The 24,527-nt window shown below is 43.1% G+C and overlaps 1 protein-coding gene and 1 pseudogene across 1 annotated transcript; one reads left to right on the top strand and one right to left on the bottom strand.

The window, feature by feature from the left end:
- The first annotated feature begins 18,865 nt into the window (after positions 1-18,865).
- LOC147429939 (uncharacterized) lies at positions 18,866-19,895 on the top strand. Its single transcript, XM_086495507.1, has one exon. It carries the CDS (start codon positions 19,485-19,487, stop codon positions 19,830-19,832), a length of 348 nt encoding a protein of 115 aa, XP_086351633.1. The 5' UTR covers positions 18,866-19,484; the 3' UTR covers positions 19,833-19,895.
- Positions 19,896-21,879: 1,984 nt separating this feature from the next.
- On the bottom strand, positions 21,880-22,721 carry LOC147429938 (uncharacterized; annotated as a pseudogene).
- Positions 22,722-24,527: the final 1,806 nt, after the last annotated feature.

Genomic DNA, 24,527 nt, shown 5'->3' with positions numbered 1-24,527 from the left:
GGAAGTCTTAATGGGCTGAACCTTAGGGTCTTTTTAGCCCGTTGTTTCACATGGCTCTTTTGCAGATGGCCCCCCCTTTGGATCCCTATTTTCCCTCCTTTGGATCCCTACTGTGGCCGGTCTGCTAACTTAACCAATATTCTAGCTTTTTCTCCCTTGGCACTTCCCCACATTAAATGATCAGTTTAATATGAGAAAATCATTTAGGAGAATTAGATATTGATTATTATGACATTACCTCTCTCTTGAAATCATAGTCGTCCTCGACTATGGTGTAGAGAAGATAAAGCATATGCATGAGTCCTTTTCTTAGCGGGTAGAGGATCCCTATGTTACCCTACGACATCATTCCATAATGGATGACTAGTCCATTTGGCGCTTGAGAGCCTGAGGCTGCCGCAAGCATGTCTGCACATTAGTCCTATCAGTCTTCCATAGTAGAGTGACAAGCTCTACTTGGTGTTCGGGAGACGTCGTCTCCGCAAACTTGATCTAAGCATGCATACTACTTCATTTTTGTGCACAAATAAAGAAAAAGAGAGTCTTATAAGACAAAAATTTTTGTTCATTTTTAACATTTTGTACATTTGCTTACTCTTGGGAAGCATTGTAAGCATTGACAAGGTTTAGGTTATCCTTTAATTGTATGCCTTGCATCCATCTAGCATCTTCAAAAGGATAATTCTTAAACTTAATAAGATATCGTCGGATAGTCTTACCGCCTCTTAATACCTTGTCTTCATGTCGGAGAATGGACTCGGGCTGCAGCACCTCCTCGTGGTCCTCGATCTCCGGTGGGTCTTCAATAGTTGGTTCTTGAGGTGGCTCTCCTTTGTAAGGCTTTAAGAGGCTCACATGAAAAGCATTGTGTATGAGCCAATGATTGGGCAACTTAAGTTGATAGGCCATCTCATTGATTGGCCTAAGAATCTGGAAGGGACCATAGTACCTTTTTGCTAGTTTAGCATAGTACTTTTGGTGGCCGGTAGGATTCTTGCCCGTCGTGTGCCTTAAGCGAGCCTTGGGAAACTTTAACAAGACCCAATCGTTTTCTTTAAAGGTTTGGGCTCTTCTGTGCTTGTCAGCAGCAGCCTTTTGCCTTTGCTGTGAGATAGAGATAGCATCCTTAATCTTTTGGAAAGATTCTTGTAGGTCTCGGCTATACTCATCTGCAGCGAAGATCTTCCCATGTACCTTAAGTAGCAAGGGACTTTTTGATCTTCCCTCAATTACCTCGAAAGGTGCTTTTCCTGTAGAAGTATGTACAGTGTTATTGTAAGCATACTCTACTAAGGGTAAGTACTTCTCCCATTGGGATCTTTGATCTACTTCCGTTACATAGGCTTTTAGTAGATCGAGAATAGTTAGGTTAGCTATTTCACTTTGGCCATCAGTTTGTGGATGATAGGCCGAAGAGAAGTTTAGCCTTGTTCCTAAATTCTCAAAGAGACCCTTCCAGAAATTACTGGTCATTCTAGGATCTCTATCCGACACTATGGACATTGGCAAGCCATGGTACTTGAAAATTTGTGAAATGAAGAGGGTTGCCATTTGATGGGCTTTGATAGTCTTTTTGACAGGTATAAAATGAGCTTGTTTACTGAACCTGTCTACTATCGTCCATATTCCCGTATTCCCATGGATAGACTTAGGCAATCCAAAGATAAAATCCATGGATATGCTCTCCCACGGTGAATTAGGGATTGGCAAGGGTTGAAGCAATCCAAGTTGCTTCCCTCTATCAAATTTTGTCTTTTGACATACCACACATTTGGAAACATACTCATGTATGTTCACTTTCATGGTAGGCCAATAGAAATATGTTTCAATTCCCTTTAGGGTAGACTGAATCCCTCTATGCCCCGCATATGGGGGAGCATGAGATTCATACATTACTTTCTCACGTAGTGAGTTAGTAACGCATAGTCTATTGCCATAGAGAAGATAACCATCTTGTAAAGTAAATGGTTCTTCTTTCTTCCCTAAGGCAAGGGCTGAAATCACATCTCTAAAATCGGGATCAATAGCATACTCATCTATCATTAAAGATAGATCATTGTGAGTTGCTATGGAAACCGCATTCACTCTCGGTCGTCTTGAGAGTGCATCGGCTACTTGATTATGCTTGCCAGCAATGTGAGCAATATGAAAATGAAATTGCGAAAGGAAATTTGCCCACCTCATTTGTTTGTCGGAGAGCTTGGTCTGCGTCATGAAGTACTTAAGACTTTGGTGATCCGTTCGCAGAATGAAAGGAGTCCCCAATAAATAGTGCTTCCATGAGTCTAAGGCATGTAGAACTGCAAGGAGTTCTTTTTCGTATATGCCTAGAGCTTGCTCAACAGGGTCGAGCCTTCGACTCTCATAGCCTATGGCGTGCCCTTCTTGGAGCAAAACAGCCCCAAGGCAATCACCACAAGCATCACATTGGACCTCAAATGGTTTTGAGAGATCCGGTAGTGTAAGCACAGGTTGAGAGATAAGCTTTTCTTTAAGCTTTTCGAAAGCATTGTTCTCCTTAGCAGACCACGTATACCTAACATTTTTCTTTGTTAGGTCATGTAATGGTCCCGCAATTTGTGAGAACTTTTCTATGAAGCGTCTATAGTATGCACACATACCTATAAAGCTTCTTAGTTCATGAAGATTCCTTGGTTTAGGCCATCCTTTTATTACCTCTAACTTGGATGGATCCATTTGGATTCCATCTTGAGAGATAATGTGACCTAAATATTGAATCTCTTGCAAGAAAAATTCACTTTTCTTTCGATTAACATAAAGTTTATTCTCTCTTAAAACTTGAAATATTACCTGGAGGTGTTGCTTATGTTCCTCTAATGAATTAGAGTAGATGATAATATCATCAAAGAACACTCCAGTGAAGGTTCGATGAGGTCTGAACAGCTTCTCCATCAAGCGGTTAAATGTGGCTGGTGCATTAGTCAAGCCAAAAGGCATGACAATGTATTCGTAAAGACCAAATGTAGTACGAAATGCGGTCTTTACAATGTCTTGATCAACTATCCTTATTTGATGATAGCCACTTTTTAGGTCAATCCTACTGAAGTAGGTCGATCCTTGTAGCTTATCAAATAGGTCTTCTACCCGTGGAACGGGAAACCTATTCTTGATAGTGATCCTATTTAGTGCTCTATAGTCGACACACATACGATATGTGCCGTCTTTCTTTTGCACTAATAGCACAGGTGAGCAAAATGGAGATGAGCTAGGCCTAACCATGCCCTTCTCAATTAACTCATGCACTTGCCGCATAATCTCCTCTTGTTGAGCTTGAGAAACTCTATAAGGAGGTTTGTTAGGCGGTGAACTTCCTGGAAGAAGTTCAATTGCATGGTCGTCATTACCTCGTTTAGGAGGTAGCTCACAAGGGATGTCGTCAATAAAGACATCTTGAAACCCCTTGAGAAAATTGGATAACTCTAATTCCTTTTGGTTGCTTTTATTTTCTTTTGCTAAAGCATTAGGTTCATTTTGAGAATCTTTAACAAAAATCATGTACACGGAAATAGAGCTCTTTATTGACTTGTTGAAAGCTGGTGTATGTACAATGGGAATGGTGTTACCCATCTCCCTAGCATCTATATACATGTCTTTTTCCCTGAACTTAAAGGAGATTCTCCTTTCAGGAAATTTAACATGGGCAGCCAAACGGTCAAACCATGGTGCCCCTAGGATTACATCCTCATGCTTGAGAGGAGAGATAAAGAAATCCTCTTTGTCCACATAGCCTTGGACATGAAGCCTCAATTTCCCGATTAAGGGAGTGACTGAAGCTTCTTGCCCCTTGAAGGCACTGTCTGCGGGTAGGATATCTCCCATCTCGTAGGATTGTATGCCTAGCTTGGTGGCTAACTCCATAGATATGAAATTGTGAGTAGAACCAGGGTCAAAGAGAATAAAAGCATCATGTTCTCTTACCTTTCCCCAAGCATGGCATAGAGGAGATCCTTTGTGGTGAGTTTGGTGAATCTCCTCCTCTTGGATTTCAACCAAAGAAGCTCTAGGAGGATCTTGGCGGTTGTTCTTTTGGGGACAAGCGCGGTACGCATGCCCTTGTTCGCCGCACTTGAAACACCGGTTATCTTTACGATAACGCTCAAGCTCTTCAGGAGAGAGTTTATTCTTTCCTTTGTAAACTCCCTTCTCTTTAGCTTTGTTGGAATTGCCCTTAGGAGACTTTTGGACATTGTCCTTCCCCTTAGGCTCATTGGTACCTTTGTTTTCCGGGGGCTTATTATTTCTTTTACCCCCCGTTTGGAAATTGATTCGCGAGGCCACCATAGTATGGTGTATTACCGCCGATATGGTACGTGGCCTTTGGGAGTTGACATACTCCGCCATTTCTTCGGTTAAGCCCGCACAAAATTGTTGCTTTTGCTCTCCAAAATCCAACTTTTTGAAGACAGTGGCTTTGAGTTGTAGGTCCCAAAACTTGTCTACATATTTGTGGATGGATTCATTGGGAGAGAGCTTTAAGCTTCGCCATTCGGTGAGTACTTTGTCTTTGGCATCGGTGGCCAAAAACTGCTTCATAATGGAAGCTCTTAAAGCCTTCCATGTTCGTGGAGCTTCACCGTTGGCTCGTAGGCTAGACCACCATTGTTTGGCGGACTTTTGAAAGTGCATAGCTACATGGCGTAGCTTAGAGGACTCCGTGAAGCCCTCATCTCCAAACGCCGCATCGAATTGCTGGATAAAGGCCAAAACTTTGTCTGTAGCACCGAAGGTGCCATCATAGGTAAGGAAAGAGATGCTCTTCCCTCCCTCTTTGAATTTCTTCAGCTTGGACGACCTCTTCCATGCGGCATAGGATTTCCTATGGCCTCTTCTTTTTGATGGTTCAAAAGTTGCACCATCACTTTCTTCAGAAGATGAAGAATTTGAAGAAGGTGGAGAAGAGGGTGACCTCTTTCTCGCCTTTTTCTTGTCTTGATCTTTGTCGTCTTCACCATAGCTTTCATAAGAGGAAGAGGATAAAGAAGATGGAGAAGAGGGTGTCCTCTTTCTCGCCTTTTTCTTCTCTTGCTTTTTATCATCCCTCTTTGAATTATGGCGTGGAGAAGAGTGTGATGGTCTTCTCCGCTTTGGTGGTGATGGAGAGCGTTTAGCCCGCCGTCTTCGTGGAGCCATCTCCGCCGAGGTGGCGGGAGACTCGCTTCTTTCTCGTTCCTTCGGTGGAGGCTCTTGAGTTCTCCTTTGGGAAGGAGATGCATCATCAAGAAGTAAGTTCTTGAGCCCTTCATATGGATTCTCTTCTTCTTCCCGAATCGGAGAGAGACCTCTTTTGGTAGTCTCACAAGGAGGCTTCCTAGGTGTTCTCTCGTCATGGTGATGAGCTTGGAGAATCCCGTGAGCACGGAGCTGCCGTTGCACTTCACTTTGGAGAGATGGATTGCCCATGGCTTGTTGAAGCCTAGAAACAAGATAATTAACAAGCATTGAAGCATCATTAGTAGCTTGCTCATGAGCAAAATCAAAGTTATCAACATTAATTTCACTCTCTTTAATATTGTCAGCCATTCTAACAATTTTTAGGTGTAAACTTTTTAGGTGTACTTTGGCACTTCAAGCCCTAGTTGCTACTCCTCTTTACCCCTTTAGAAAAAGCACTCAAGCTACTGTACCCGCGGCTCGAATACCATTAATTGCAAGGAATAGAAGAGAGGGTCTTTCGACACCAAAACAGCACCGGCTCCTGTCAAGCTTCTAATAGCTCAATAGTGGTTAAGCCGTAGGCAAGCCCCGTAGGACTCCACTATTAAGACCATAGCTCTCGACGGTGATGCCCCGTTAACTGCACAAAGGCAGGCGCACTGCAAGGCTGAAAAATCCCTATTCTACTTACTCACAGGCAATTAATAATACCAACCATTTGTAGCTAGCTTGAGGACCTCCCTTCTTGAGCAAGAAAAGAGAAACCTTGAGCTCTGATACCAATGTAACATTTAATGGCCTAAAATCTTATGTGTAGCGGAAGTTAGCATGAACATAGTGAGCATTTCATTAGAGTTGATTCCTAATGAGAATTACAAGAGTGCTTGGGTGGAGAGAGCAACAAAAAGCACAACACCTAGTTAGATAGCATCGACAATACTTTCAAAAGAGAGAGCAATTAAACTATTGACAACAATTGAGGACCGGATTTGCATGGAGCCGGTCCCCCCTCCAAAAGGCTTTGTATTATGGTTTCTCCCATCAAGAGAGACATTGTACAATACAATTCTTTGTGTTCCTTCAAGACTAGCTAGTGCAATGAAGATGGAAGCTTCATACACCAAGCAAAACACTTAATCAAACACAACTTGAATTATCCCCGTTCTCAGACCCAAGACCTCACACACCTTCGAAGATGGTGAGAGCTAGCAGGGTATGAGAGTAGATTGAGAGGAAAAAGAAGTATCTTACGAGAAAGAAGTACATCTCCTCACATAATCACTCATATTAGCATAGCTTAGCTTAGTAATTAGCTTGGTAGAGAAGATGAGCATGCATTGAAGCTTGGCTCTTGGTTGGATTTGCATCCACATGCCAAGAGAGTGTTGATGTAGGCTTCTATCTCACAAGCTTGGAGTAGGTGATGAGCTCTCCATTAAAGCTTGGGAGGAGATAGAGTATTTTCCCTTCACACATGGTCAAGTGTGAGAGTGTTGAGAGTGAATGCCAAGCAAAAATCAGCCCCCCCTCTCTCTTGGGCGAGCCCTAGCTACTAAATTAGGCTGGCTTTTGCCTCATTGGACCTCCCCAGGTCAAGCCAATAGGGATTAAGCAGCATAAGTGATAGCCTTCTGACATGTGTCCCCCTTTCCCCTTTTGTGAGAGCTTTAGATAATTAAATAATTAAACTAAACTCTCATTGGACCCCTTTGCCTCCTGGCCAATAGGAATCAGGCAAGCCATGGGGCTCCTGAATGCTCATTGGACCCCTTGGGAGACTGCCCAATAGTCTTCTAGGACACTTAATTCTTATTGGTTTCTTTTATTAAATGTTTTTAAATTAATTAAACTAGATTTACTCTAGCCTAATTCTCATTGGTCCACTTCAAGGGTCTTCCAATAGGAATTGGGCATACCTTGTGGGCATCTGGCCTAGGGAGCTGACATGTGTCCCTCATTCCCTTTGTGTAAAGGGAGCCTGTGTGTGTGTGTGTGTGTGGTTTTCTCTCTCATCCCCTAGCTTTGGGGCTCGCCCCCTCCCTTGTAGGGATGCAGAAAGACTTTTTGGGCACACACACTAAGCATCCAATTTTCCCTAAGGTTGACCTTTGGACACAACCTTTGAATTTTGGAACCTTAGCATTTTGGAAGTCTTAATGGGCTGAACCTTAGGGTCTTTTTAGCCCGTTGTTTCACATGGCTCTTTTGCAGATGGCCCCCCCTTTGGATCCCTATTTTCCCTCCTTTGGATCCCTACTGTGGCCGGTCTGCTAACTTAACCAATATTCTAGCTTTTTCTCCCTTGGCACTTCCCCACATTAAATGATCAGTTTAATATGAGAAAATCATTTAGGAGAATTAGATATTGATTATTATGACAACTAGCCAGAAATGCATTAAATTCATGAGACATATACTCCCCTTGTTCATCGGAATAGAGGGTGTCCATAGTACATTTTGAGACATTTTCAACCATACCCAGATATTGTTAGAAGCACATAAGTAATTTGGACTTTTGTTTAAGTGGATATACCCATGCATGCATGGATTAACCATCAATAAAAGTCTTAAAGTAAAGGTAATTGCCCAAGGATGGAGTTTGCATGGGCCCGTAGACGTCACTATGAATAAGATGCAACCTGCAACCTAACTGTTGAACCATCCTTTGGAAACTTTGGACGCTATATCTTACCCAACTACAGCCTTCACAAACATGTTTGGCAGGTGCTTCAAGTGGAGGCAAAGAAGCAACCATGTCAATTTTTTGCAAACACAGCAAACTGAAAAAATTCAGATGTCCAAAATGTGACGCCGAAGTTCTGCATCTGAAATAGCCTTAGAATCCGCAACTGTATTTGGCAAAATCTTCCCACACTTGTCATACAAAGTGATCTTATACAGCCCATGATATAAAATGCAAGATGCAACAATCTTATCACCAAAATTGAGATCATGTATTGTACATCTGTCATCCACAAATTTGACTACAAGTCCAAGTCTAGCAAGTGTAGATACAAACAAAAGATTCTTCTTGATCCTAGGCATATACAATGCATCAACAAGTGTGAAAGAAATACCATTTGCAATATTTAGCACAATCTTTCCAACTCCCTTAACAGGAGAAGAGGCATTGCTTGCACAAGTAATTGAATTCCCATCAGGGACAGGACTAAAGAGAGGCAAACAAATCACAATGTGAGGTAATGTGCTTTGTAGCACCACTAACAAAATACCACACATCTGAATCTATAACAACTCACATGCTTGCATATGGAAATTAGGATTATAGGTAGACTCTGCACTATAAGCTCATTCTACATCAACATCAGCATCACAATCTCCTTTCATAGAAGACTCAACAATCGCTGCATTTTTAGTGGAACCAACATTAGTATGGAATGAGCCTCTTTCTTCTTAGCCTTTTTGGCCTTCAACTTAGGACATTGATTGATCAAATGATCATGCATAATCTTTGACTCCAGCTCTTTACGTAGTAATGCAATTTTTTCCTCATTGCAACTTACATAAAGTCTAGCTAGAATATCCCAAGTCTGTTTTACAGATTTCATTCAATGAATGTGAGAAGTATTAGTGCGCTTCATAGACAACACAATCAATGCATGAGTATGCGTATCTTTTACATCCTAACGATCTTGCTCAGTTGTAGGCAAAACAGCTCTGACAGCAGTAATGCTACCACCAAAACCTACAACATCCTCAACATCGCCTACATCCTCAGAACGAAGACTTATATCAATGCCTTGAACAATGTCCAGACGCCCTTTGACACAAGGACATGTTGCATCATGTAAGCCCACATAGGGTAATTGTCCCCATCTAATCTGTCATGAGAATCAAACAACTTGAACACATCTATGTTGTTGTCAGCCATGGCGACTGCTGCACCTGATGTGAAAATTGCCCAAAGGAGGAGAAACAGAGTGGGAACAACATGTGCTATATATCACAAAATGTAGAAGACTGTAAAGGACCTGTTATGCAAAAAATAGCACTGACAAAATTTTTGCACAAAATGACAAAATAGCCTACACAATACTGCCTATAGTGGAAACGGAGGCCGAAATGAGTCCGAATCAAAAATCTGAGTAGAGCAAGCTCTCACTACAAGAGGCTATTCATATTACCGACTCTCACACAGCGACGCTCAAAAAAAAAATTCCCGGCATCGCTATGAGCGACGCTCATAGCGACGCCGGCTGGGCTAAAAAAAATAACAGAGAGCGCCCAAAAACTCAGATCTCAGATTTGAGTTTTTCGGCGCCCTCAAGCAAGGAGCAGGTAACGCTCTCCCTCTCTCCCTCTCTCTCTCTCTCTCTCTCTCTTTCTTCTCCACACACACACACACACACACACACACACGAGGAGAGGAAGAAGAGCCAGGTATGCTCCTTCCCTCTCCTCACTCTCATGTTCCCTTCCCCTCTTTCTCTCTGCCTCTCTCTCTCTCTCTCTCTCTCTCTCTCTCTCTCACACACACACACACACACACACACACACACACACACACATAGTGTTTTTGAGAGAGAGAGAGAGAGAGAGAGAGAGAGAGAGAGAGAGAGAGTACAAACATAAACAAAAACGCACACACACATACATAAACAAAGAATGCAAACACACATTGAGAGAGGAAAAGAGAGAGAGAGCATGCATAAACAAAAAACGCACACATTGAGAGAGGAAAAGAGAGAGAGAACATGCATAAACAAAAAACGCACACATTGAGAGAGGAAAAGAAATAGAAAACATGCATAAACAAAAGAACGCACACACATTGAGAGAGAAAGAGAGAGAAACTAATTTAACGTCGTAGGAAACTAATTAAAATTAAAAGACCTAAAAATTAAAAGACCGACGAGGAGTTGAACTCAATACCTATTATTCAAGAGGGAAATGGCATAACCAATCCATCATACTTGGCATGGGTGATAGAATGGTTATACCATTTATCTCTTTTTATTGGCACACACATCCACACACGCGCACACACACAAGAAGAAGAGAGTTATAACGTCGTAGGAAACTATCCTAAAAGACGTTAAAGATTAGGTTAGATGTAGACTTACGTTAAATTAGATTTAGGTTTATTTAAGTTAAATTAGATTAGATTTAGGTTTATTTTTAGTTAGATTTACGTTTATTTACGCTAGATTTAGATTTACGTTATATTAGATTAGATTTAGGTCTACATAGACTACGATGCCTGCATGAAGCGGGTGAAGAAAGCCCTCAATGGAATATAGGGTATTGCTGCCTTCACTCATGGTGGGCTCCGTCGATCCAAAAGTACTGGTGAAATGTCTTCAGAAGATAGGGAAGAAGGTGGATCTTCAGGGCGGCAAGAGTCACTACATCCCCGACAATGACCATCTAGACAACCTCTAGTCATTCAACAACAACTTCAAAGTTAGTAACAAGAGCAAGAACGGTCCAAAGGGCCAATTGCTGTCGTCAGATGTGGATGGAGATGAGGCAGCATCACCGCCCAAAGTTAACCCTCACATATTTAGTGATGAGAATGCCAACTCTTGCCGAGTTATGTGAAAAATTATGTGTTAAATCAGTTTTAAGGTTCTTATAATCCCTGTTAGTTTAGTTCTTTGTTTTTAATATAACATAATTTACGTTAGATTTAGATTTATGTTATATTAGATTAGACTTAGGTTTATTTAGGTTTACCCATACACACACACACACACACACACACACACACACACACACACACAAGAAGAAGAGAGTTTTAACGTCGTAGGAAACTATCCCAAAAGACGTTAAAGATTAGGTTAGATGTAGACTTACGTTAAATTAGATTTAGGTTTATTTTTAGTTATATTTACGTTTATTTAGATTTATGCTTATTTACGTTAGATCGAGTGCACGCAAGAATTACTTACGGTTTAGGGTTTAGAGTTAGACGAACAGTGAAAATATCTATTGTGAAAAGATGTTAAGATGCTGTGAAGTGCTACAGCTAGAGAAGAGGCAAAGGGGTTTTGTCCACTACCTGCAGTATCATGTAGACGTGGGTCTGTAGATTTCTTGTACCCACAAATATAGGTATTGACCAATAAAGACGAGATTATAACCCGGTGGTTCTGATCTCCGTGCACCTCTAGACCGAGGTGTGCGGGGATTGGACATGACTAGAGAATGAGAGAGAGAGAGAGAGAGAGAGAGAGAGAGAGAGAGAGAGAGAGAGAGAGAGAGAGAGAGAGAGAGAGAGAGAGAGATAAGACGAAGAATGCCAATAGAATATTAAATTTGTTGTCCAGGTTATAAGATTTTTATCGTCATTATGAGTAGTGACGAGGATGTGGGACCGTCCAACCGAAACACCTATCTCTCAACGAGGGTCTTATGTCCTTGTAATCAATGGAAGCATGCTGTGCGACGGACAAGACGTGTTTCTTTGCAGCACGTTCGCGAATTTGGCGAGTTTGATCCATCCATTATAGATCGAGTTGTTGCCAATTATAACTCGTCGGACTCTGACGCTGGCCAACAAGCAGCAATCTTGCAACCCAATAGACGTGTTTGCAGGCGCTTTGGTCAAGCAGCATATGTGAGGCCACAAGATGTAGCGTATGACAGCTCGGGGGATGATCATGCATAGCACATTCCCAACGAGGCAATGTTTGAGCCCGAGATTGATGAAATGATCGAGACGATCATGGATTCAGAAAGGCTTATCTATGATGATTATGAAAAGTGAAGCCGATACGCCATTGTATAATGGAGCACGTATGTCTAGATTGAAAGCACTCCTGGTTCTTCTCAACATGCAGGCAAAGTTTGGATGGAGTGACACTAGCGTCACAGCGCTTTTCAGGTGATCTATTACAATTAGTTTACTTTAATAAAACTCTAAATGTATAATGATCTGATAGATTTTTACATGACTGTATCGTATTTTTATGTTGTGTAGATTGCTTAAAGAGCACATACTACCAGCTAACAATGTGATGCCAGATTCCCGAGATGAAGCAAGAAGGATTTTGCGAAACTTGGGGATGGATTACAATTCTATCCACGCTTGTCCTGATGACTGCATTCTTTTCAGAGGGGAATACATAGACATGGAGAAGTGTCCGAAATGTGATTCCGAAAGATATCGAGTAGATCTCCACGGGACAAAAATTCCACAAAAGGTTTTGCGACATTTTCCTCTGCTTCCTCGCATCAAGCATTTCTTCGAATGTAAGTCCATGGCCACCCTAGCATCATGACATGAGGAGAATAAATCTTCGGACGGTGTGCTACGAATTCCTGCAGATTGCGCAGCTAGCACAGTTCATTCCAGATGGATGTTCTTCTTAGAATGTTTCATGAAAACACTTAAGGGATATGTGTGTCAAAAGGCACGTTCTGAGGGTAGCATGGCAGAAGGTTGGTTGGTATCAGAGTCCCTAGTGTACATTGGAGAGTGGCTAGACGGATTTGATAAAGCCCGGGACATGCTATGGCGAACCATAGATGATGAGCGCATATATGGGATTGTCATGTGCAATCTTGTCATGCTACTACTCTATATGGGGTGCATGCAAAGGAGCTACAAAATGAAACAGAGGATATGTGTTTAAACATATGGCTGATGAGGAGTTTCTTTCTTCTTTGTCACCGCAGCAGAGACAGTGGTACGTGGAGCATCATCGCTCTAGCGCATCATCGCGCGTTCCTACTCCATCCGCATCTCCCTCTCTTTCGGAGCATTCGGCGCGCTCCGAAGCTTCGGCGTCGACGAGACGATCTTCACACTCGTCTAGACACTGGCGCTCTAGTGGTGGCGGTGGCGGTTGTTGTGGGGATTCCGCCGCTGATGCCTCCACACCGCCTCGTGTTCGACGAGGCTCTTTACCCTCCCCTTCTTTTCCCGCCCCCACACCAGCCACAGCATTGCCATCTACGCCAGGTTTTGCGTGGCTGACTGTTCCTAGCAGCTACACACCTCTACCTACTCCGCCAGAAGCCACCCCACTCGACACTCCTCGCTTCGGGGCCCAAACGCCGGTGGAGACACCTGACGTACGTACCCCCATCGACACGCCGCTAGAGACCCCTACCAGGACACCCAGGTTCACGCGTCACCGGCCAGAGGGCTTGCCTTACTCCGTCGACATCAGCGGCGGCATCATCATGGATGATGACGGCAAGAATGTGATCTCGTGCATGCGTGGTCTTTGCTCTCAGCTATTTAGACACTACATACTAAACAAATGGAGTGAAGTACCAAGTGATTTAAAAAACAAAGTCATCAGCATACTTCATGATGAGTTTCCGGTTCCAACACGGGATCAACGCTTCAATGAAGACCTGATGAAGATTCGAATGCGCGAATACTACAAACACAAGCGTTCCGAAGTGCAAAAAGCAATCAAGCATGGGTGGAACAGACCAGATTGGCTTGCCAAAGAAGATTGGAAGAATGCGAAGAAAGTAGCGCGCGAGAATCCAGACAAGTGGAAGCAACAAAAGGATGCAGCCAGAGCGCGAGTAGAGACAGGGAGCTCGCACCACTTGGGGAGCGATGGATGGGCATCATTTGAGGCCGGTTTTGTAAGTGTTTTCGCATTGCTCTTTATGTTCGATAGTTTAGGGTTTATGAGTTTTTTAATTCTAACATAATGAAATCTTTGTATGTTTTGACAGTGGTCGATGACAGGACGTGATCCCACACCGTACGAGCGCGAGTACGCAGGCAGGAAGGGCTTGAACGCCCTGATGGACATTCTCAGTTCTCGCGGCGGCATGGTTAGTATTAGGGTTTACTCTTTTCTATTTTTTGTATTGTTTTATAAATGTCGTTATATGTTTATACTTACTGAAAGCTGTCTTATTGTCTTTTTTTGCAGAATCCGACAGATACGCCGCTTGGACGCGATGAGACGTCTGACTAGACGACGTCAGTTTAGCCGTAGCTAGATAGCATTAGTTTAGGGTTTCTCATAGCTTATGTATCATGAGACGGATTTTATACGTCTTTTTGAACCATGTATATTATTACATTTGTCACCGCAGTTCATTTTGCTAATCAATTCTTTATGCCTATGATGTTGTACAATTGTCATTATTACATTTGCCAATCAATTCATTTTGCCTATGATGTGTACAATTGTAAATTTTACACTTGTCAATTTTGCAAACAATGCGTCTTGTGGGTGACTATTTTGGGTCTATTATCTACCCTTGCACTTTTTTTAAAAAGTGAATCAAGTACAATATGGTTGATGGGTGGCAGGGCATTCAATGCCCTGTCACCAAAAAAATTTCTCTCGGGCGTTGCTATAACCGTCGCTATTTATGGCTCTGGAGCGTCGCTATAAGCGTCGCTATAGACTTCTGTGTAAACGTCGCTATGAGCGTCTTTATATAGCGACGCAGATAGCGACTCCTATAGCGTCGTATATAGCGACGCTCTCGTAGCGACGCTATTAGCGACGGTTTTAGCGACACCGGGGGTTATAAAAACCCAGTGTATTTCCGTCGCTAACAGCGTCACAAGAGCACACAACCTCTTGTAGTGTCTTGAGCCATCTCAAAATGTTTTTTGACCTACGAATTCTCACCAAAGCTCACAAAAATTGGAGAAAGTGAGCAAGCGTGTGCTGGAGCTATTGGCGACTATGCTCGGGAGGACGCAACCTGCTCTATCCTAAGTGTATTCACATAGATTACTACCACATGTATATGGTAACAATGCACAAGACCCTCAGTCAGTCCCTCGGAAGCAGGGATCCTTAGTGTCCAAAATGTGATCTATGGGCATCGTCATGGCTTAGAAAGCCTGATGCAAAAAAAAGGGCTTTCGCCACAAGGCAACACCATTTGGTCAAACAATGGCCAAAGCCCTTTTTTTTGCATGAGGCTCTCCAAGCGTCACGGATGCTCGTAGAGAATACTTTAGACACCAAGAACGCCACATTCAAAGACTCAATGAGTGTTTTGTGCGCCTAACCATTTGGTGTGTGATTAGAGATCCCATAAGATGCCTCATCAACAATCCATTATTCCCCATCAAAGCAGAGCCTTTGTAGTGTCTATAGTTCATCATAGCCCTTTTTTGCTAGAGCCAAATGTGGCATGTAGCACACAATGAGCTTCATTTTGATTTTGAGGCATATTTTTGTAAAAATTACATCTCTAGTTACTTCTTTAGCTCCTCATTCTCATTCTGGAGCTCTTGCTATTGTTTTTGTAATCTTTCTTCTGATGCCAAATATCCTTTTGCCATGTGCAATCTTTGCCACTATTCTAACTTTAGCTCTTTTTAGAGTGCTATGATTTGGGCTTCCAAAGCCTGCACAACCTGGCTATCAGCTCTAGCCGCTTGCTCTTGTAGCCCTTGGGGTTGCTCTGAGTCTTTGTATGGTGAGTTCTTGGAGCACTAATTTTTCCTTTAGCTCCACTACCTCATCCTTGCCCGCTTCCAACTCATCTTCTATCTTGTGTTTCTCATCATGCAGGCTCTTTATCTCGCTTGAGACCTCTATCATCTGCAGTGTAAGGTTGTCTCTTTCGCTCTCAACATCCCTTAGTATGTTAGTGAGAGCGTCCATCTCTTGCTCCACCATCTCAGTTCTTTGAATTTTTATGTGGAAAATTCTTGTAAGGTTGTCATATTCTTCTTGTGTATTTTGCTCCCTTGCTCGGAGCATATTGTTTTCCTCTTCTAGTGTGAGAGATCATGATTTGACTCTTTCCAATATCCAATGGGCATCTCTCACATCTTCTTCATTATTAACCATTATGTTTCTTGCCGATGGTTTGGGGAGTGGGCATAATAGTGGAATCAAATGCCCTAGACTTAGCAATACACCCACTAGAGGAGGTCTCCAAGGGCTGGCCAAAGGTATCCATTGTGGTACAGGTGGAATATGTACCAACCCTGGTACTCCAGATTGTGGTGACTACATTTTTGGCGTCCTTTGTGAATCTTGGTCCTTGGGCTTTGCTTCAACTTTCTCTTCATCCTTTGTAGCCCATGGTGGGATAGAGGTGCCATATACATCCTCAAATGCATCCTCAATCTAGCTTTGAGGAGGTCTTCATAGGTGCATCTTTTGGCCTTTTCTTTCTCTTTTGGTGTTAGTTCAGCCTCGGATTTCTTCTTAGGTAAATACTTCTCTTGAGATGCCGGGGGTTTCGGGCTTGGAGGTTGAGAGATAGGACTTGGGGAAGGTTCCTGTGGTGGGGTACTTCTTGTTTGGTCACTTTTCTTCTCCTCCTTCACTTGTGTTTTTGGCATCTCTTTCATCTTCCTTTTGATATCTTGGACCTCTTTGACAGTGAAGGGTTGTTGTTCGATCACTCTTTCAAATCCTTCATAAGCTCATATATAGTGATCAAACTGGTCTTCTAGCAGCCTTGAGGAGCTTCCCTCGCCGATCTTCTCTGGATCTGGCACCTAATACTCCTCAAAATCCCATTTTAGAGCTTGTTCAACTATGAATTTCTCGATCAATCTCTCAATTTATGTTGCCTTTTGACTAGTTGTTTCTTTTAGCTTCTACTCCTTTGCCATTACCCTTTTCCCTTTCTTCTTTGGTGGCTATTCAGATTTTTCCTCTTGTAGTATTGGCTCTAGCTTTCTCTTGAGCCGTGTTGTGGCAGGTGGTTCATCTTCTATATCTTCTTTAAGTCTTAACCACTCATTTTGGGTTGGTGGGTCTGGCCATCGTCCTCTTGCTCCAATAGCTTTGTATGTGATCTTCGTTAAGACTTCTCCACCTCAAAGTACTTTGGTTTGTCCATTCCCATTCCGACTACTTGCTCATGTAGGTACTCTGCATAATTGACTCCCTTGGGCATGTTGCTTCTCAATGTCCATGTGATGGTGGTAGCTACTGGATGTGGCAGTGTTGTATACTTTTGTGGCTGCTTGTTGCATACATGAAAGTATTGGTTGTATAACTTGCATATCTTTGCTACCCTTGGATCCTTTAGATCTTTGAAAGTGGAGTTGGTTTTCTTGTGAGAGTAGCCATTCACTTTGTCTCTTCTTTCTCTCACTGAGCTACCAATATTGTGTAGCCCCAAAGCATCTGCAATGATTTGAGAGGTAGTTATCACCTCAGTCTTTTGGCCATCTAAAGCAGTAAACTCCACTGTGCCATCTTTTTGAATGAAGCTGGCAAGCTCATAGAATCTTTGTGTATCCACACTTGTTGGTTGAGCTTTAAAGAACTTTGCAAATCAGCTGTCTCCAGCTAGGTGAAGGTCTCTTTTTTACTGGCATAGTCCATGATTTCTCGTGGATTCATGGGGATATCCACGGTATTTCCCTGGGGGTCTCTAAATCTACCTTGGTAAACTGTCAGACCTTCCTTTTCCAGAGTTACTTCATCCACCCAAGCCTTTACAGGCTTCAGTGTCTCATTGGGGATTGTATAGGGATTTTCTACTGCAATTATATCTTTCAAGGAAAGTCTCTTCTTCTTTGCTGGCGATTTACTGGTTTCCATTGATCTTGTGTGCACTCCAAGTGCAAAAGTTAACGTCTTTTACAAATCTGACAATTTGTTAGATTCTAGCCATCCAAATGACTTCAAAATTGAAACATAAGCTAATTAGGGCCTAAGGGTTCTATGCATATTAGCAAAAGTGCATTTTGATACTTGAGTCATGTTGTGAGACATCATATGCGTATGATGTCCAAGTGCTCAGATGAGTTGATATGTCATATGTGCATAGCTCATAGCATGTATATCATGTATATATGCTTGGATTTCAATTTTGATGTCATTTGGGCAAGTTGTGACCATTATATCTCTTTTCAGGTCTTGGAGTTATATTCTGGCTTAGGTTTGAGAAAATGAGGTTCAAATGGGGCGAAACTTGGTACATGCTTTCATAATCATGTAATGAAGGCTTAGAATGGGTCAAGTTAGCTTCTAGGTTTATTTTCAAGCTAGGGAGACATCATACGCGTTGTCAAGAAGTGTGCAATGCGACAAGGAAAGTGTCGGGCCTCTGATTGTGAGGATTTATAGCAAATTCAAGCAAAAGGAGTAGATGATTTGAAGCTAAAAATACACTAAAAAAGAACAAAACTCCAGCCATGAAAGCTCCACTTTGAAAAAGAACCATGATTTAACTCAAAACTCTTGTGTGTGTGAAGATTAGGCGTAGCCTCGCTCCCAATTGCACAGATGCATTGCTCATTCGCCCTGTTTAAAACCCTAAATTTATGCTTAGATTCTTCATCGTGACCATTTCATGGAAGCTTGAGTATTTCATTGGAGAAGCCCAAGTAGTTATTTGAGGAGGGGAAACCCTAATTGGAGGCCTCACAGCCTCAACCATGTACTGGAAGCAGCACGGGACTACACTAGCACCCTGTAAAGGAATGGCTGTATCTCCTTGCTCATGTGCCCAAATGAGCTCATTATTGCTATTTCCCCCACAGCTTAAAAAAATATGGCACCATCATGGATGTGGCATTTTGAGCTATTTTGAGTTGTTTTTAGGCTATTTTTGACCATTTTTAGTCCAAAAATGACCCGTTTTGTCTGTAAAAAGCCCGAACGAGCTGGGAAAAATCCCTAAATTTGTGGAAAAATCCTTAGGGCTAAAATTTAATGTTGAACCTCATTTTTCCACTTGGTAAGCACTTTGGACATGTCTTTTACACCCACGTACAAAACCTGCTATTTTTGGTCGAGCTTGTCCGCATTGAACTTTCTAGGCAAAACTAACATTGGAAAGGGGGAAATGGAAAAACCACTAGTACATAAACTCGATGCCTCTATATAGCTCAATGATCTCACAACACCCCTATCTGCTAGCAAACACACACCACGATACGCAATCTGCAAACAATTACTGTCCAAGCCCGATCCCGACCAACCCTGACTAGATAGATCCGATTGCAAAGTAGGTTCAGATAGCCTCCATCTATAACACTGTAGAGCACCATGTGACATATAGGCATTCCAATAACAATCAACACTCAAATTCCTATCCAATCCTTGACATATCCCCGTTTATCTTCAAGGTTGCAGACTTATACACATCAACATCCATATAGAAAGCACATATACACCATCGCCTTCCGAGATACACATATACTGGACCAATAGATAACAGAGAAAGAAAGAATTGATAAATTCGCGGATAGATGTAACCAATATCAGGTAGACAATAACTTCCAAAAAGGGTGTACAATGATGGATCCCCATACAGACTACCATCCTAGTTTGATTGCTTGGCTCACTTTCTGGTGGCTCACAACAATACACCTTAGCTCCCACAGGCTGCTCTCGACCTTCCTTTCTTTTCACATGCCGTCTCAATAGATGGCGCACCCTGTGATATGGCCGCCCCTTCAGGCCCTCTTGTTCTCCTCCTCTGCAGCCCACTCCTCAAGGTGGTCCTCTGGCGGCCCTTCTCAGGCCCTCCCCTTGTCCTCGCTCTCGACCATGCCACCTCCACACTGCAGTGCTGCTCTACTCACGCCACCCTTCCTGCCCCGTCAACTTGGCGAGTCCCATGCAACCTCCGGCTCCTCCTTTAATCAAGCTGCCCTGCAGTGCCTCCCTCTGCAGAGCTCCCTTGGTGAGCCCAAGCATTGGTGGCCCTTATCCCCTTCTCTAGGCGGCCCTCGGCCGCGCCCCTCTGGCGACCCTGTCTTCCTCCTCTGCTAGGCCAATAACAACCTCGCTATTGGGCACTCCCTCTGTAAACTGGCCTCCCCCCTTCATGCAACTGTCGTGCCCCTTTTGTATTCACCTGGCGGGCTTGCCTTATGCAACTGGCCGTGCTCTCTCCTTTCTTTCCATGGCACGCCACCAAATGGCCCTCTGGCTTTCAGCGGACTGCAAACTGCAGCGTTTTTTTTTTTATATATAGCTTGGCCATTTAAAAAATCCTTACCTCGCGACTAAGCTGCCGTTCCCACGAGAGGCAACCCGCGGTCCGTCCAATTGTCTGCAAGTGGCAGCCCTTCAACCATGCAGCCCATTGGCGGTCAATCAACCTATGCAGCATGCGTTCTTTTCAAGGTGGTCTTCATGCCGCCCTCAACTCTCCTCTCTGGCCCCGACTTTCCATGCAAAACTCCCACCGGCGCTCTCCTTGCCCATCTGCTGCTCGTCGACTCCGCTTTAAGCTATGCTCAACACAAAGCCTTATAACATGACCTTATGGTTGCCGGAATGGAGCCACCATTTTGTACACACTACGGCACCATTTGATAGAGGTATCCATCATTCTCTATTACCTTTGAGCACCTCGACCAATATGGTGGAAAGCCATCCTCACTCTGCTAGAAGCCACATTTGGCATACACATCTGGATAGTCGAGTGTCTTGCAGAAAGCCTGCCCCAAATCCCATATCACAAACTTGATGATACTTGCATCCAGCACCTCTTGCCTCGTTCCCAACCATGTGATAGAAGCATATGCTCCTGCTACTTGTGATAGCAAAAAACAATTGCACTTTTGACTAGCGAGTGCTCCAACTCGGTGTACCTTGCTCCTGGATCCATCAAATATCTGCTCAAGGTCTTTGCCATTTGCCAATAAAATGCCATGCCTCGACTTCTTGCACTTCCATAGATCGACACAGTTTTGGCTGTACGATCATTGCCCACCCCCTCGTTGAGCATTTATGCTCAACCGTAGTATTATTTAGGTAAAATAAGTCTGTATAGAGAGAATGATATAACATAGATCTATAGACTGCATAAGAAAAATGACAGTGGCTATATAGATAGGATAGAGATAGAGAGAAAAGCATCTGCTATTGCATCACCCCCCAGGGTCAAATGGAAAGCTCGAAGCTTCCCCAATCATAGTGTAGGCTCCGCCTGGATCAAAAACAAAACAATGGTCGTGGCCATTCACCTGTAAGGCATTCACATTCCAGTCTTCCTTTGCACCTGTAGGCCAATAGATAGGCCATCCTTCCAGTTCTTCATAACATGGAGCCTCCTCACCCTGCATCCACAAGCCCTCATGCAAACCATAAACATACTTTTGACCACTTGAAGCATTGGTACCACAAGCAGCTGCCCTATGACCTGCTAGAGAACCCTCCATAGTGTAGTCTTCTACAAAAAAACCTTGCCACTGACACAAAAACACCTGTAAAGCAACCTCCAATAACATAGCTATCAATAGAATCACATAGAATAGCAAAACCCTGCCGCTAGCCTCCACCTGCTGCATAGCAAGGAAAACCTGATCCCTTTGCAAACCTATATCCAAACCCTCTATAAACGACGCCAAAACCATCTCTTCATACTCAAGAACATGACCTGCTAGAGCGACAACCTGTTCTTGAAACACCTCATCACCTGCAAGGTTGGCGACACCTTCCTTGTTGCATGGAGCCTCACTCTCATAGGCTGCACCTGTATCAGCTTCCATAGAGTCACCTGCCGGAGTTAACTCTCCGCAGCCACAAGCCATCCTCAAAAACTTGCTCTTCAACTAGGTCTGATGCACAATCAAACCATATTTCTTCCTCCAATAGGGACTCACCATCACAAGACACAAGAGATGGCTGCTCGACTCGCAGATTCACACAAGGTGAAACACTATACTTCTCTTCGACCTTCAAATGACTGGCAGGAAACTCGCATACATTGCTCTCCACTTCATCTACATGAAAAACATAATAAGTTTTGTACCTACAAGACATGGACTCCGTCTCCCACATGCTATCTGTGTCCAAACTGCTGCTGGAGCTATGAGAACTGTCGAACTCCTCTTTCGAACTTGCCAATTCCTGGACCACTGCTTCCTTTCTCGTTGCTGGTTCTGGAACTGGCACCTCTTCTTGAAAAACTTTTACCACCTCGCTCTGTTGAGGAAGAAAACTGGGTGGCGCCCTGAGTATACCTCTCTGCATCATGTGAGTCCTGGTTGGCACTTCTTCTACCTCTTCTAGCCTGGCATCAGCTTCATGTGCTTTGATCAAATGCATATCAAGAAAATGAGCTTTTACCTCTTGATGCTCATTGATCTGCTTGGGCCTGGGTCCACTGGCTACCGTGATGGCCGACTGTAGCAATCCTACCTCCATTTTTTTGTTCATCTTTTGGCTCTTTGCTCTAGCAACTCTGACAGCCTCATCAAAGGTCCTTGGATCTTCATACTCCACTCTCTCACGAAAAAAGGGATGCAAGCAGGATAGAAACCTTTCAAGCTTCAAATATCCCACATTGATTGCTTGGGTAGCAGCCACCAAATCCCCCCAATAAGCTTCAAATTTAGCAACAAAAACATCAAAACCTACACTTACGTCCTGCTGCAAGTCTTTGATCTTTGCATCTGCTTCCGAAGCCGACACCACCTTTCGATACCTTTGTAAGAATTGCTCGCGAAACCCGATCCAAGTCTGCTTGTGCACATCTTCTAAGACATAAAACCAAACTTTTGCTTTACCTCGCAGCAACAAAGGTAGAGTTTGGAGCTTTGCTTCATCCCCTGGCATCCGTAGTAGTTTCAGCATAAATAGCTCAAAATCTGCAAGCCAATCATCTGCATCCTCATCTCCTTTGAACACTGGCCCAAACTCCTGCTTCATCTTGACTCAAGAACACCTTGTTAGGAAGCAATCAGTGGGTCCTCCGTGGGGGCACCACAACATGGAAAGGGGGAAATGGGAAAACCACCAGCACATAAACTCGATTCCTCTATATAGATCAATGATCTCACAACACCCCTATCCCGTAGCAAACACACACCACGATACACAATCTGCAAACAATTATTGTCCAAGCCCAATCCCGACCAACCTTGACTAGATAGATCCGATTGCAAAGTAGATTCAGATAGGCCCCATCTATAATATTGTAGAGCACTATGTGACATATAGGCAGTCCAATAACAATCGACACTCAAATTCCTATCCAATCCTTGCAATATCCCCGTTTATCTTCAAGCTTGCAGACTTATACACATCAACATCCATATAGAAAGCACATGTACACCATCACACCTCGACCAATATGGTGGAAAGCCATCCTCGCTCTGCTAGAAGCCACATTTGGCATACACATCTGGATAGTCGAGTGTTGTGTAGACAGCCTGCCCCAAATCCCATATCACAAACTTGATGATACCTGCATCCAGCACCCCTTGCCTCATTCCCAACCTTGTGAGATGAGCATATGCTCCTGCCACATGTGATAACAAAAAAAATTGCAGTTTTGACTAGCGAGTGGTCCAACTTAGTGTACCTGGCTCCTCGCTCCATCCAATATCTTCTCAAGGTCTTTGCGATTTTCCTACAGAATGCCATGCCTCGATGTAAGGTCTCTTATCTCGAGCTAAAAGAACACCATTGTACCATGAAACAATCATAATGAAAAAAGTTACTATTTTTAGCAGTTTTTCAAAATCTGTCAATGCCATGATGTTTAGAATGTCATAAAGCTTCCAAAAGTGAATTAAAATAATTTTTGTGGAAATTTTCCAAAAATACTAAGTTTTTGGTCACCTGACCCGTCAGTTTTGATCGTCTCAAAAACTGCACCCGTATCCCAAATTTGAGACTCTAGGGCTGTGTGCGAATCGGCTCCAGGACACTGCTGAGTTGATATGGCACGTAGAAGGCGCCCTCACACACAGATAGGGCTCGTGGGCTACTTTCCCAACTTGAGAGATAGTGAGTGAGTGAGTTAGAATAGCAAACGGGACACTTTGCAGCCCATGCACCCCATGCAAGTAACCCTGTCCATGAAGGCAGTGGACTCTAGACCCGGACTCTAGACCAGCATAGCAGGTGATTTCAAAATTTTGAGCTTGTGAGCCTATATAAGACCATTCTCACACATACACAAGCACATATATTCTCACACACACATTCAGTACACACACACACACACACACCTTGGGGAGGTGCTGCCGGCACACATAGCCTTTGGAGAAGGAGCAAAAGACGGAAGTGCTGCCCAATTCTCGCCACAAGAAGCTCCTTTGGATCACCAAATTGATTCAAATGCAGCCCAAACTACGGTAACATAAAGCTAATTTCACGTTATGTTATAATTCCTTCTATGGTTCTCATAATTCCGCTGCTAGTATGCATAATCACAGTTAAATTTCTCATTAGACACTCTCTAAATTGCTATATGATTATTCAATTACACATTATTAATTCTAATTCTCAATTATGCAAACAATTAACCTCTCCTCATCATAGATTAATGCATGATTAGCAATAAGAGAATTATCCACTAAGTCATTATAGTTAATGAATGATAGAATCCAGCCAGCAATGTGGTAAGGTTAGTCTATTTCATTCTATTACCACACAATGTTTATATAGCTATGTTTAGATTCAATTTGTTCAAATATTAGGATGTAATTAGTGTAATTAATTCCATAA

This window comes from Adiantum capillus-veneris, chromosome 22 (assembly GCF_014529385.1).
Source record: "Adiantum capillus-veneris isolate H3 chromosome 22, ASM1452938v2, whole genome shotgun sequence".
In the NCBI taxonomy this organism is placed as follows: Eukaryota; Viridiplantae; Streptophyta; class Polypodiopsida; order Polypodiales; family Pteridaceae; genus Adiantum; species Adiantum capillus-veneris.
The sequence above is the reverse complement of the archived record's forward strand: the minus strand, read 5'-3'. Positions and strand labels throughout refer to the sequence as shown.

What these genes read in the sequence shown, in the direction of transcription:
- LOC147429939 (XM_086495507.1), top strand. Translation starts at nt 19,485, where the DNA reads ATGGCGCACCCTGTGATATGGCCGCCCCTTCAGGCCCTCTTGTTCTCC.